Source organism: Mycteria americana, chromosome 1 (genome assembly GCF_035582795.1).
Source record: "Mycteria americana isolate JAX WOST 10 ecotype Jacksonville Zoo and Gardens chromosome 1, USCA_MyAme_1.0, whole genome shotgun sequence".
NCBI classification, from domain to species: Eukaryota; Metazoa; Chordata; class Aves; order Ciconiiformes; family Ciconiidae; genus Mycteria; species Mycteria americana.
The window spans coordinates 23249208-23262800 of NC_134365.1; the positions used below are offsets into that span (position 1 = coordinate 23249208).

At 40.2% G+C, this 13593-nt stretch overlaps 1 protein-coding gene across 2 annotated transcripts in view; it reads right to left on the bottom strand.

Annotated features, from left to right (window-relative positions):
- PLXNB2 (plexin B2) overlaps positions 1–13593 on the bottom strand; it is a 119963-nt gene that overhangs the window by 44996 nt on the left and 61374 nt on the right. For both annotated transcript variants that reach the window (XM_075492952.1, XM_075492961.1), the window contains 4 exons: positions 12392–12473; positions 7913–8085; positions 5488–5636; positions 2380–2488 (listed from right to left, as the gene is read on the bottom strand). In XM_075492952.1, coding sequence (XP_075349067.1) covers positions 2380–2488; positions 5488–5636; positions 7913–8085; positions 12392–12473 — 513 coding nt within the window. The remainder of the gene's footprint in view (positions 1–2379; positions 2489–5487; positions 5637–7912; positions 8086–12391; positions 12474–13593) is intronic.

A 13593-nucleotide genomic window follows, 5' to 3' on the forward strand; every position in this document is an offset into this window, starting at 1 on the left:
AACCTGTTCCAGTGTCTCACCACCCTCATCATAAAAAAATTCTTCCTTATATCCAATCTACTTGACAACTGACTATGTGCTTTTGGTGGTAGACAGTAGCCCATGTACAAGGCTGAGACTGTGGGGAGTATGGTGACACCTCCGGTGTACATAGACACACCGGGCTGTGCACTGTGCACTGCTCGTGCAGTTCTGCCCTGTGCCGCCACACACCGCAGAGTGGTCACTGCTAAAGCTGAAGCTATTGTGCTTCAGGTGATCAGAGCACACAGCAAAACCAGTGATAATTACCAGCAGGAGGGTAGCCAGACAATGTGCGAAAGAAAGAGGGAAATACATAATAGAAAATTTATTTTAGGAAGGCTTTTGGAAAGAAGAGTATTTTCTTTTCTTTGTATATACTGAATAGAAGAGGTTTTAAACAAAGCACAGATTTCGCATGTCTGCTGAAAGAAGTCACTAAAGAACAGCCTGAAAACAGCAGTGAAACAAGATTGTAGCTTTTAAGACAACATCAACTGACACGATTGTCTGCTCTGATCGTCTGTTCTCACACCAAAAGCGCTTGTGTCACGCTTGTAGAGGTGCGCATGAATGTGATGCCCTGTACTGACTTTAATGCTACTGCAGTCCACAGCGGGCTTCATTTTCTCATGGAACAAAGAGAAATGAAACTAGAAACCAATTTCACCAGTTTTAAGGCATGAACTGTATTACTTACCATTGCTTTGCATTTTGTAGAGTCCCCATGGGAAGATTTTTGCAGTAAATAAAAATGCTCTTCATTGGCAGTTACCTTAGGTATCTGATATTTCAGTAACCCCAATGCAGGCAGAGATTGGCCCAGAGGAAGTCTTGGGCTTGCAGGGAAACCTCCACCTGGATGACACCTGTGCACAGCGGCTTCTCCTAGCGCCTCACTGATGGGCGATCAAGAATCTTTCCCTTAAGTAGCCAAAAGCGGTGGCTGCTTATCTCGCCTCCCCAGTGGGCTGAGCAGGGAATCACACCAGAACAAGTTCACAGACAGGCTTCGAAGCCTACATGGGGGCTTCAGATTACGTTTCAATACACTCCATAACTTCTTCATGTGGTTTTCATGCAAACCGTGGGAGAATCTTTACACGCAGGAGAAGCATAGGAGAACTGGTGTAAAATGTACCCCACACAATGGGTTCATGTCAAAATCTCATCTCATGTAGGGTTTACTGTCATAGCCTCTGTCCCAGAGACCACAAACACATAAACATGGGAGATTATGTTCTTCTCTGGTTAAGACAAATGAGATTGACGAAGAAAGACTTAATTATAACCTACACTTCCACAAAGGAACAGAGGACATTTTGAAGCAAAAAGGGTGTTTTCAAAGAGAGATCAGCAGGAAAAGGAGGTATTTGCTTGGAAATTATGGAAAAACCACTTCTAGCCTGTTTTGCAAAAACAAGAATATCCTCTTCTCAGTTGAATGTCATTCTTGACTTATTCCACCTCTTACTGCTGACTCCTTTTCTTTCCTTCTCACAAGATATCAAGAATTAATGAAACAGAAGTTTAAATAAGGGAGAAGATAAAAGCCTAACCCACCCTTTATGTTTTATAGATGTACAGTTTATAGGTGTAATTTCAAGTACCAGTATGAGGACAGAGATTATTTAAACCTCTCAAATATCACAGGCTCTTATAAATTTTGAAGACCTCATAGACAGAGATAAAGGTACTTGCTGCTAAAACCACAGGCTAGACCAGCTATAACCTAGAGCCACATTTAGGATAAAGAAATTAAGACACAAACAAAATTCTCCTTCATAGTGACACTGAAAACAAAGCATATGTGTAATATGAACACACATCACACTGTCTGTGGCTCTTCATGCTGTATTTTTGAATGAAATAAATTATTAAAAAATTAATGTACCTTCATTACTTATTCTGCAGCTGCTCTGCATCCATTCTTGTAATTAAGAACATTGGCTAGACTAAACACAGTGATTAAAATAGTGCACCAACTGTGCATCTAAAGAATAGCTAATGTTTTGCAGTGCTGATTCTTTTATATTCAATAGTGACACTTACGAGATACTGTGTCACTACTGAATAAGTTTATTACAGTTTCTTTTCTACCACATCTTTTTAACTTGAAATGCAAACAACATCATCCTGTTTTGAGACTCTGGATCTACTGATCAGAACAGATTTTTGGTATATCCTTTGTATAAAGAAATGCTCAAGTTAAGTGTTTTCTAACATACTTGAATGACAGTGCTATTGATGAAACAAAGTTTGTAAGGCAAACTCAAGCAACTCTGTGCTTTACAGGTAAACTTCTAACTTAAGTCATGCACAAGGTATAAAACAGGTCTCTGAAAAAAATGCACTTACCTGGTATGTAAAATGCACTTCACTTGGTGATGTACCTAATTTTCCGTTGATCTTAACTTCAATTTGACCTTGTTTTGTTTCATTCATTGGTCCAATTTGACATACAATCCTAGCAAGAAAGAATGTAAGTTTATCTGTTAGAAGTAACAGCTGCAATACCAATGCAATGTATGTGAGCTACCGCACACACTGCCAGCAAAAGCACTTAACTTCGCTTTATCCTATACAAGGTACTTGAACACTGCCTCAGATTCCCAGCAAAAAACACCCAAGAATAGTCTAATCTTCTATCTAAAGGTAGGTAAAACTGAAACCTGAGCACTGTACACAGCAACTACTTAGCAGTCAGCTAGCAGAGGTGCCTTCTACAGAATACTCAAATTCAGCCCAGAAGTCAGGGATGAACCTCTTCAAGCCTCCACAAGGTTTTCACTGGACCTGGTGATATTAAAAAAACAAAGGACCCCCCCCCCCACCTTGATGTAAGAATCAGACCATCAGCTATCTTATAACTTTGTGTGTTTTAGCTGCTGATACTTGTTGTGCATCCTGCTTTCAGCTTTAAACTACCGTATTTTCACACCTATGATCAAAATCCCTTTAGAATTACTGTTCCCTGAAAATAAATCCTCAGATAACCCACACAAAATCAGAGGTCAAGGAACAATGGCCGTGAAAACACTGCCTTAACTAACACTGCTGCTGACTGATAGCATGGATGTTTAAATTTTTATTTCAAACAGGTGATCCACAGAATATAAGCATGAAAATGCAGTAAGGATTTGACACACTTGAAAACTGGGACAAATGCTTAATGGAGAGCTGATAATACAGTTAGATAAGGAGGTATACAATGTTTGCAGCCTGCACAGGCAGACAGTTTCATATAGGACACACCCTAAGGATCACTGTTCATTTCCTTCACTCTTTCCCTCTGGGATTATTGCTATTCTTCCTTAAGCAGCGCACAACTGCTTAAAAAAACCCCTCAAATAGAAAAAAAAACCCCAACAACCCCAAATTACTGGGTATAATGTACTTAAATCGGGACTTATAATAAAAGGATTGTCAAGTCCCTCTGCAGATCACTCCAGAATTTTCTGTCTGGGTACTGGCAAATGGACAAAATTCTCTAAATTCTTGCATGTCCTGGCATGTGTACGGCTGCCTGAGTCTGTTCCTCATCATCTCTCTACTGTATTCTTGGAAGTTGTATCTTCTTGTCAGGCAGAAACAGGAAATGGTGCCTTTGGAGGAATTTCTACCATATGTCAAGCTAGGGAAAGCAGTTGGGGGCCGGGGCCGGGGTGTGTGGGGGGGAAACGCCGTAGTGTGGTTAGCAGGGATTTTAATTGAGAAAAGTTCCCTCCCCTCCCCAGCGTTGGCATTGCCTCCCTTCCCCCACGTTACAAATGGAAAGCTACAAAGAATGAGAACACGACTTCTCGAAGGCCGACAATTAAATCACCGCAGAGCCAGAAAGCAGCCTTAAGTGCCTTAAATCTCGCCACTCTCCTGCCCATGGGAGCAACTGTCTCCTAAAAATGACTAGCTTTTTACTGCAGAAGGATAAGGGAGCAAGACTAGGCACTTTTTTTTATTAAATTAAATAAAAGAAGGTAATAATAAAACAAAAGAATGGAGGAAGATAAAGACAGAAAATTATAGATACCTATTTGGAGATTTTGAATAACTTCTTTTTCAAGGCTTCCCTAATGGAGAACATCCTTCAAAACCCCCTAATTTGTTGATAAATGACATTATGCAAGTTGCATTTGTTCTCACCCATTACCACACTGGCAGAGCTTAGGAAACCAGTAATGTTGCTATGATACAAGGAACCAGTCATCTCAGTTCTGGCTCCTTTCCATGTATTTAAAAATATCAAAAAGCTTTAGAAAAAGCCAAGAGGCTGGGGAAATTCTTGTAAGGCTATGCTGCAATTCAGTGCAGCTTTTGCAAACATTGAAAATAGGGAATGGGAAAAGATGACTGTAAAAGAGTTGGGAATTTTGTGGATGGTGATGCACATGTAAAAGCACGAGTGATGGCAATGGATTTGGGAAGCAGTAAGACATATACAGCTACATATACATTCTTACAGTCCTAGGGGCCTGGGAAGCTCCTAAATGCCTGATTGACAAACTGACTAAAGCTAAACTTTTTTCAAAAGCTAAAAAAATCACTCAGGCATCTTCAAAATCCCTTTCAAAGCACACCACAGAAATAGCAAAAAGTTACTGCATTACACTTTAAATTAACTGAAGGGAAAGAAAGCCAAGGTTTCAACTGCAGCTTTAAATATCAAAAGTGAATGAAAGAAAAATCACACTGCTTAAAGTACGTCATTACTCTTAATATTACTACTGAACCTTCATGCTATGCTTTTTATCAGCTAATATCAAAAGGGTATTTCCCTCTCGAAATTAGATGCTTGATATAATCTGTAGTAAACACCTAGATACCTAGAAGAATTTAGGCACTTTGTTTTAATTTTTGGCACTGCTTAAGAGTGTGACAAGTAATCCGCAAAACATCTACCAACCTGCTTAGGCAATTCAACATCCATGGACTTGTTGGCTCTGCAATGAAACTTAGTCATCTAAAGCTAAACCAAAACTCTGGGCTCCCTCCCTTCCCCCAGGAAAGAAACTTTGTGGCTGGACTGAAACAAAAAGATTTAAGCTTCCTCTTGCTTTGCCTACTTTCCCATAAATCTTGTATGCTTGGCTGCACTGTGGTTCAGATTTAGCAAAGATTTTAACAACTATATGCACACCTATGATGCCTTTAATTTAAAAACAAATAAATAGTCTTAAGATATCTGCAGTAATAGTTTATGAAAGCTTTTCAAACAAATAAGGAAAAAAATTCAATCAATCAGAAGCAGGATGGTAGTACGCTATTGTAAATTTGTTGCTGTGTTAGAATCTGTAACAATTTTAAACAAAGACTCAGACATGTTACTATGAAATAGTGCAGGTATATCACACTAGTTCTTTCTTCTATTGATAATCTTTTATAACCACAGGAAGATCATCTTCTCCTGAAAATGCACAGAAGTTCCTTTTTTCTTCTAAAATCTTGTGAAAAATATCCAGCAATTACCTTGTAGAAACAGAGTAGAATTCCTTTTTGAAAAGACATTCCTTGTCTGCCACCGTAATATATTTTACATCTTCTGCTTTTATTCCCAAATTAGATCCCATTATGGTCAAAAGAATTCCACCACTTAGTGGTCCAGTTTTTGGCTCAATCTGTGTTTGCATGAGGGAAGGTTAAAAAAAAAGCAAAATTAAATACTGCAGTGACCATGTCGCTCTTCCATATTATTTAAAGCTACTTTGACTTACCCATACTTGAAATGCAAAAGATGTCGGACCCCCACAAAAACATGCTATGTAACTTTTTAATGTTAATTAATCATTTGCTAGCTCAGAACCAGTATTCATCAGCTGCAGATTTCATGTCTCCTGTGGCAGACTGTTACGTACAAAACTCTTGTCTGGTGTTCACTGTGTTTTAAGTTTGCTTCCTCCACTAAAGCACTGTGATTTTGAAAAGCAAATGGATAGGGGTCCTCTCACAATCATTCCACAGAGCTTTTCCAGCATTTTTTGGCCATGATTTTCTCCCTTTAGGTTCACATCAGAACAGTGCACCTTCCTAACACACAGTGCTGCCCCGCATAGTGTCTTCAAAAGTTCCTCTAGTCCCCTGATCTTCCTTACTGCATCAAATGGTAGGATGCTGCAGTACATGGGCTAATGCTAATTAAATAATTTGCAATTGAAATGAGGACTGAGAAAATCCTGCAGTTGCAGGGGACTTCTCAGGTTGAAATATGGCCCGAACAGGCACTTGAATTCTGAATATTTGTTGGGAGACTAACCAGCTTTCCTATGTAATATTTGGAGCACCTCCAGCAAGACCTTTTCAAGTCTTCAGCTTTGGAGGGCTGCAAGTTTACCATCAAGAAGAGGGAGGTTGCACAGTCCCAAATGCAGTAATTGGAAGCCAAACAAATACAGCTTCGGAAAGTCTGGACTTTAATGTCTGCTCCATCAAAATCAGAGTTTCTTAGATCTAAGCAAGTCTGAGCACAGAGACATGGCTGCTGCTGCCTGCTGCCCAGCCCAGCTGCAGAATCACTTGCTCTGTTTCCCACTGGTTCAACTTCCTAAAACTTCTGCCCGCTGGCCATCCTTATGCACTCAACCCATAAATAAACTAGCTGAAAAATGAGTCAATGGTTTGTGTAGATGTCTCCAAATACTTTGTTCAAATCTGAAGCTAACAAAAGCTTTGAAAAAACTAATATTTTAGTCTTTAGTATTTAATCCACAATCATGTACAAACAGTATCCCAGGTGAAAACACATTTATTTTTCTTAATTTTCCTCTTCCTTCCCACTCAAATCGTCTTTATCTGGGCACAGCTATCATACAAGTAGTCTTCTCCACACTTTCTGTCGAGATTTCAGGATTTGCCTTCCTTGGCAGACTTCAGCTGTTTACCTGCCTTTTCTTCTTAGATACACCATCATGGCCAACCTCATCCAGTGTGCTGCTGGTCTGCCTGTACCCATACTGCACCTCTAACCACGGCCTCAGGAGATTCAGCGTCTCTACCAGTTTCAGTCACAGGTTTCAGAATTAAACAGTTCCTATTGAGTGAAACATCCCTGTTACGACTCTCAACCTCTGTCATGTACGGCATTTTGTGATAGCCTGGGATATGTTCTCATCAAACAGTGTGTCTGAGTTGCAAAGTACTGATACCACTGTCGCAGCAATTTAGATTTGCCCAATGGAAGTACATATCACCCTTTTCTCGACAATTATGCCCAGAAAAACAGCATTTGGCTTGTTGCTGAAAAGAACAAGGATTTATCACTTCTTGCTTTGGCTACTGGTCCACCAAGGTGGACAATGCTCTTCCCTCGCCCTGGGTGAACGCACCAACTGCAGAGGAAGTCAGGGGTGCACATTTGGCCTCTCTGACTTCTTACATTCAAATTCTACAGCCTTAGGTTTGATTCTGGTGTGGACTGGAAAATATCACTGACACCTGGAAAACACATTGTGACGCAGAAACAGCCTGCTCCCTTATTAAATACTATTTAAAAGCCTACTTTGAAGCCTGTTAATGAGCCTGCTTAAGTGCTTGTAGTTCCAGGAGCAGTGAACCTCTCTTACAGACTTATTTCAGGTAGAAAGGACTTCAGGAGAGAAAAAAATCCATGCTAATTCCCAAGAATCAAGTGCCACCTTTAAGCGTACACTGCTAGCCTGGCTTCTGGCAAAGTGAGGACAAGGTTTGAAAAACAAGGAGTCTCAAAGACTCCATTCAGTCTTTTATTTTGAGTCTTTACAAATCTCTCACACACATCACTACTGGCATTATTTCCTTGCAGCTATTTCAGAGGCTTACTTAACACCCTAGGAAAAAAACTGCCTTTCAGTATGAGCTTGCTTGGATGCTTTCTCCTGAAAAATAATACACTGGTAGGGAGAGAAAAAAGCAATCTTACGCGAGTGATTTCTGGATGAGGACACGTGTTGGTGGGAGGAGCGTGACAGAGTTTTGCATAAACGCACTTGCTGGGCTTGCCATCTTCTTCACACCAGACACACTTATAGTCGTGATGGGCCGCGAGGCATAAGCTGCAGTCACTTCGTCCATAAGAGCAGTTGTACAGAGTCACTGAAATTTGAATGGTAAATGCACTTAGACATTTTCCTCTGTTTTAAGGATATTCAGTGTGTTATAGGAAGGAAAATTAATCCTATGTACAAAGCCTGCCTGTTGCTCAGTTGAGTCCTGTGAAGAATATGCAGACTCTGTACTTAACCCCTGAATGATGATGAGAGAAAACTGTATTTTTCCCTATATGGAAAACCCTGAAATGTGTCCATGTGCAGAGTATGAATAAACTATCAAGTAGAACCCAAACACATTTTTGTCACTCAGGCATTGTCAAAATGTTTAAGTACAAAGTCCTTTCTTTGACTATCCTCAATGAACCTGCCTATACAACTGTTCAAAGACTAGTTCAAACAAACAGGTCCTCCTGGCGTACCAGGAGTCAGACGTGGAAGGGTATAAACTCTACGTGGGTGTCGGTAGGGACAGACATCAGCTGGCATGGGACCTCTGCCAGTCACATATTTAAAGGAAGAGAGCTGCCTTTGTTGGCTGTTTCCAGGACATTTGTGCCTTTCCAAAATCATCGCTAAAGCCTGAACCAAATAGAAAGTTAACACTTAATGAAGTGTTACCCTTTTTTCAAGTTAATACCTCTTCATTTCTCCATTCTTCTCTATTTTCTTGCTTTTGTTTTCCCTTTTGTCTTGAATGGGCGTCCTGATGTACTGGGGTTTAATTCTAGTTTTTCTGAGCCAAGAAATCAGGTCTGACAGTCATGCCTCTCTTACTGATGAACCACGCACCAACTGTTCCAGACACCAGGCTTGTTTTGGCCCCCATCAATCTCTAGCATGATGCACAGTCACTGAACAAAATTAATTTTCCCAAATAGAGGCAAAGCCTTGAGTCATAGCTGGGTGGTTCAGAACCATAAGGAAAGCCTGGGCTTGCAAGAAAACATTTGGAGATGCACTTGAGAGCTAGCCCAGAAGAAAACAGACTGAAAAGATGCCACACGTTTTTCTAGGGGAAGCGGGCAAGTTGCACAGATAACTCAGCATGTGAGTTCTGTGCTTCCCTGGGAAGGTGACCTGATTATCATAAAGAGGGGAACTTCTTGCTCCCTCCTTTTCTGCTCCTTCCCTTCATCCCTCCTTCTCTCTATTTTTGGCTGCTCTTTTTTTCTGGCCACACAGCCTCACCCTCTGCCACCGAGGCTCTGGCACTTGTTGACTCTTCTTGTAAATCAACTTAACTTACCAGAACAGCAGAAAACTATCCAGGTTTCCTCCTGTGCTCTTTCAAGAGTTAAATGTGCTCACAGATGGGAGTGGAGAGTACAAGACAGAGACTCTACATCTCCACTTTCCAGTAGTGATAAGCTGTTTTATGTGCTCATTAAGTGTCAAGAAATGGCACTTAATGTCACTTTGTGACATTGTTTTTTTTTCAAACGAGTTTCATCCTTAAAGACGCAGGAAGCAAAGAGAAGTAAACAGAGGTGATCAGATGTGGGCAAGCGAGACTAGGATAAATCCCTTTGAGACTGCATATGGTAAAGGCCATCAAAAATGTCTATTTAAAGAAAGCTTTTATTCTCAGAGGAGCAGGACTCTAGGAAAGACACCAGCAAAAGCACCCTCCAGTCACTAGCATTTCAATGCACTTGATATCTTCCTAGATAACAGCAGCAGCGGTAGCTTTTTAAATCTAATTCCAAGAGGCTACCATGGCAGATTCCTACTGAAATGAAAAAGTAAAATGAGAATGCTGTTTTTCAATTATTTTTCAGCAGTGCCCTTATTCCCCTGCCAGGCATGAACAGTATTACGGATGCCCAAAACTTGGCTACAATCTCTCTGCCACTTGCATGAGAGCATACAACCTCACAAGGGCAGTTTTTCTCTAAATGATGCATATTTAAAAACCTCAGCATTCAGTTTCACAGCTAGTCTTTAGTAGGATAACACATTTTTATTCTTTCCCTTACAGTGAGGAGTTAATGCAATGATGAAGTCTGGTTTTAACCCTTCTTACATCTAATCAGCCCATCCACTTGATTTCAAGTAGCTCTACCAGCACAAACTCAGTCGAGACATCATTGGAGGTGTATGCAAAGCTGAGGGACTTTGGCATTTGTAAGAACGAATCGATGAGAAAGAGCATCCATTTGATTCAACCCCTATCTTGAATTCTCAAGGAATCGATGAGCACAAAGCAGGAGTAGCATCATTTGCTTCATATACTGAGCACATCAATACAGAAGTCACTGAGCAACGAATACAACCCAAGCAATATTTTCAACAGTTTGTGTGTTAACTATTCACTCTGTATGTTGGATGTGAACGTAATGCTGGGGAAAAGCACCAGGCTGACAGCCCTGGTACGCTGCTGCTTGCTTTTATAAGCAGAAGAGACAGTTTGGGCAGCGGCAAGGAAAAGTTTCCCCACATCTATGCCACAAATTGCTTTCGCAGGAACCAGATTGCTTTCTTAATCCAGCACTCTGAAAGGCTGCTACTGCACAGGGACTTGAGCAGGTAATATTGTTAAACAAATCTTCCCCTTGCCTTCCTAGACCCTGCATTTCCCACCCACACCACCACATGGCCACCTGATATAGCATGGGAATACGCTTGCTGAATGACTTTGTTATCCTGCATCGGCTGGACAGGGATTTTCATCCCATCCCTCAGTAAACAATGTCAGCGCTGCAATGTCTTGATGTCCCTCACATCCAGTTGCATACATGCAGCAGAGAAAGCTACGGCCTTAAAGCATTAAACACTCCCCCTGTTCACTGATCAGCTCATTAAATGTACCAGCAGCAAGCCACTCATTAGATTCAGACTCTTATCCATCACCTTGAGATACCAGCCGTGAAATCATTGATAAAAAGGACAAAGGATAAAAGGGATATATTGGATTTCATACTGTTCAGAACCCCTGATGGCTTGAGATGTAAAAAGGCTATCGTAACTTAGTATTCACTAAGTGTTATACAAAGAAAGGGTTCTTTCACTGGCAGGTTCAAAGGTGCTTCTCAGCAGCAACCATATACCCAAAGCCAATTCTTTTTAAGATGCATAAAAACCATTACGCTCCAGATTTCATGTGACAAGGAAATTTAAAAGCAGGAGAGAATTTGGATTTAAAAAATCCCTTTTATAATAAAAAGAGACATTTGTTTATAATTTTTCAATTCCCCTCTTGCAGGGGCTCTATATTTCAACTTGAATGACAACATTTCGTTAATAATTTAGCTACTTCTTTTTTTCTATGTTTTTCCCAGACTGGGAAAAAAGATGTTGGGAATATTTGGTCAAAATTCTGCAGTTTTAAACACCACAGCCTTTGGAATGGAAATTAAGACAGTGTGAGATTGTAATATGACCTCCCCATAACGTTCATGCCAGGTCCTCTTTTAAGTGCTTTCAACACTGCACACAGAGCCATAGGGAAAATCTTCTAAAAACATACTTCTATGCTGCCACTAAGAAAGGGAATAAATTTAAATATTGTATAGATGGAAAAATATGGTCTGAAGATTTAATCTGCAGTGGAAATTACTTGGGGGCAGTATTAGTTTTCCTGACATTGACTCATCACACAAGTAACAAGTGTGCTGCCTCGCCGTTTTTGCAAGATTATGCCTTAAACTTCAGTCCAAAGGAGTGTAAGGTATGTCCCAGCTCTCAGATACTGCTCCACTGATTTTGATGGAGCTTCCTCACCTCAGCTCAGGACTAGGCTCACAGACATAATTGCTTCATCATTGTACATTGAAAGAAATAAAAATAAAGAAATAAGCAATTTATATCAGAGACCAAGTCTTTGTGCTATAAAACTTAATATACTTTTTGTTGCCATAGAAATAAATGAATAAAGTAATCAGCTGAAAGCACACTGAATGTTTCTGTGTATTGCTGATCACCAGCAGACATAAAGACTGCAGAACCTGTCTGAACTGAGACCCAGCTGAAAGCTGAGATTTCAGGTGAAGTCCATACAAAGGGCAGTGAGAAGGAACCCCTTTCTGCTATGGGAGGGGGCAAGTTCATTGGGGAAGGGGAAATGGCCATCGAAAAAACATAAATCAAACTACTTAGGTACTTTTGAACTGTGAAGCTTCGCTATTAAGATTGCCCTTCAGAGCAAAACCAAACTTTTAATACATACAACTCTGATGTTTAATTCATGAGTTTAGTATTAATAACTTCTGATCTGTCAGATTTAATCGTTTTGCCCAAACCAGTAAAACCTACAAAGGTAACATTCTTGTTCACAGGACTCCAAATTATGAAGGAATAAGATTTCTGTTTACTGTAATTAACCTCCCTTTAATCCTGTATTTCATACTTACCCATCAGTTTGCTGTCAATCTCGACCTGATCTGTTTTTACGGATAAGTTAAGTTGCACGGTTTCATTTGCACTATAGGAAAACTGGAAAAGATGACACAATAGAGATATTTATACCTTTATTTGGCAAGGTTAATTTCATGTGTTTTCTAGGATTCTCAATAATCAGAGCTGTGAAGGTTTTAGAAACTATCCCAAACCTTATGGTCTTTTTTTCATCTTGGCCAAATAAATTTATAGACAAATGTTTTAATGAATCTAATCCTTCACAATTAGAATTTTCAAGTATCAAGGGACAGCAATATCTGAATACCCGTTTTTCATTAATTTAATTTACATTTGGTTATAAGTATCCTAGTAGCAAAGGTACTGTTCAGATTCAGTGAGTATAGCTGCTGATCCTGCTGAGTTCTCCCTTCCCACACCATCTGGCCCCATTACTTCTGTGGACACGGCAGACTCGCATCACGTGGAGGGGAAATCTCTTGCATCTTTTGCAGTGCAACCCCCTCGTTATAGCCAAAGCACAAGGTTCATATGCTCCAAGACATGAGCTTCTGCTCAGGCTGAAGGAGAGCAGCAATAACAACCAGTGGGAAAGAAAAAGAGCAAAGAAAAATACAATGGCTTTCTAAAGCAAATGCTTTGTGCTAGGCTCAAATGCTGCATAAAATGCTAATTAGTTCTCAAAACTACTTTGTTAGTAAGCTTATAAGACATAAAGGTTAAAGTCAGCATAATGTTTGTGAGTCCAACTTTGAGCTTGGTAAATAGACTAATTTTTTGAATATTATTTCCTTTCTCTGTAAAATAAACCAGAGTGAAAGAAGCATAGCTAGTAAGTTGCCAAACAACAACATACTGTTACCATTCCCATTTTTACAGATGTACAATGGGAAAGATAATGAACTGGAGAGGGAGAGCTCTGAAATTCTCATCTTCTATCCTCAATGATTTCACCAGATTGCATAAAAAGCAAAGAATAAAAGAGGAATGGTCCTGAATTCCTCCAGGGACAGTTCAATGAATCCATGGATTGCGTAAATAGAGAAATCAAGGAGAAAGATCGAAGGCTTTGAGGGGAGACCCCAGGAGCTCTGAGCCAAAGCTGCTGCCTTTGACTGCTACTGCCAAAGGAGAATCTCCATCAGAGGTGACTTTCTTCTCTGAGGGAAACCAATATTACACCTATATTTCTGGACAC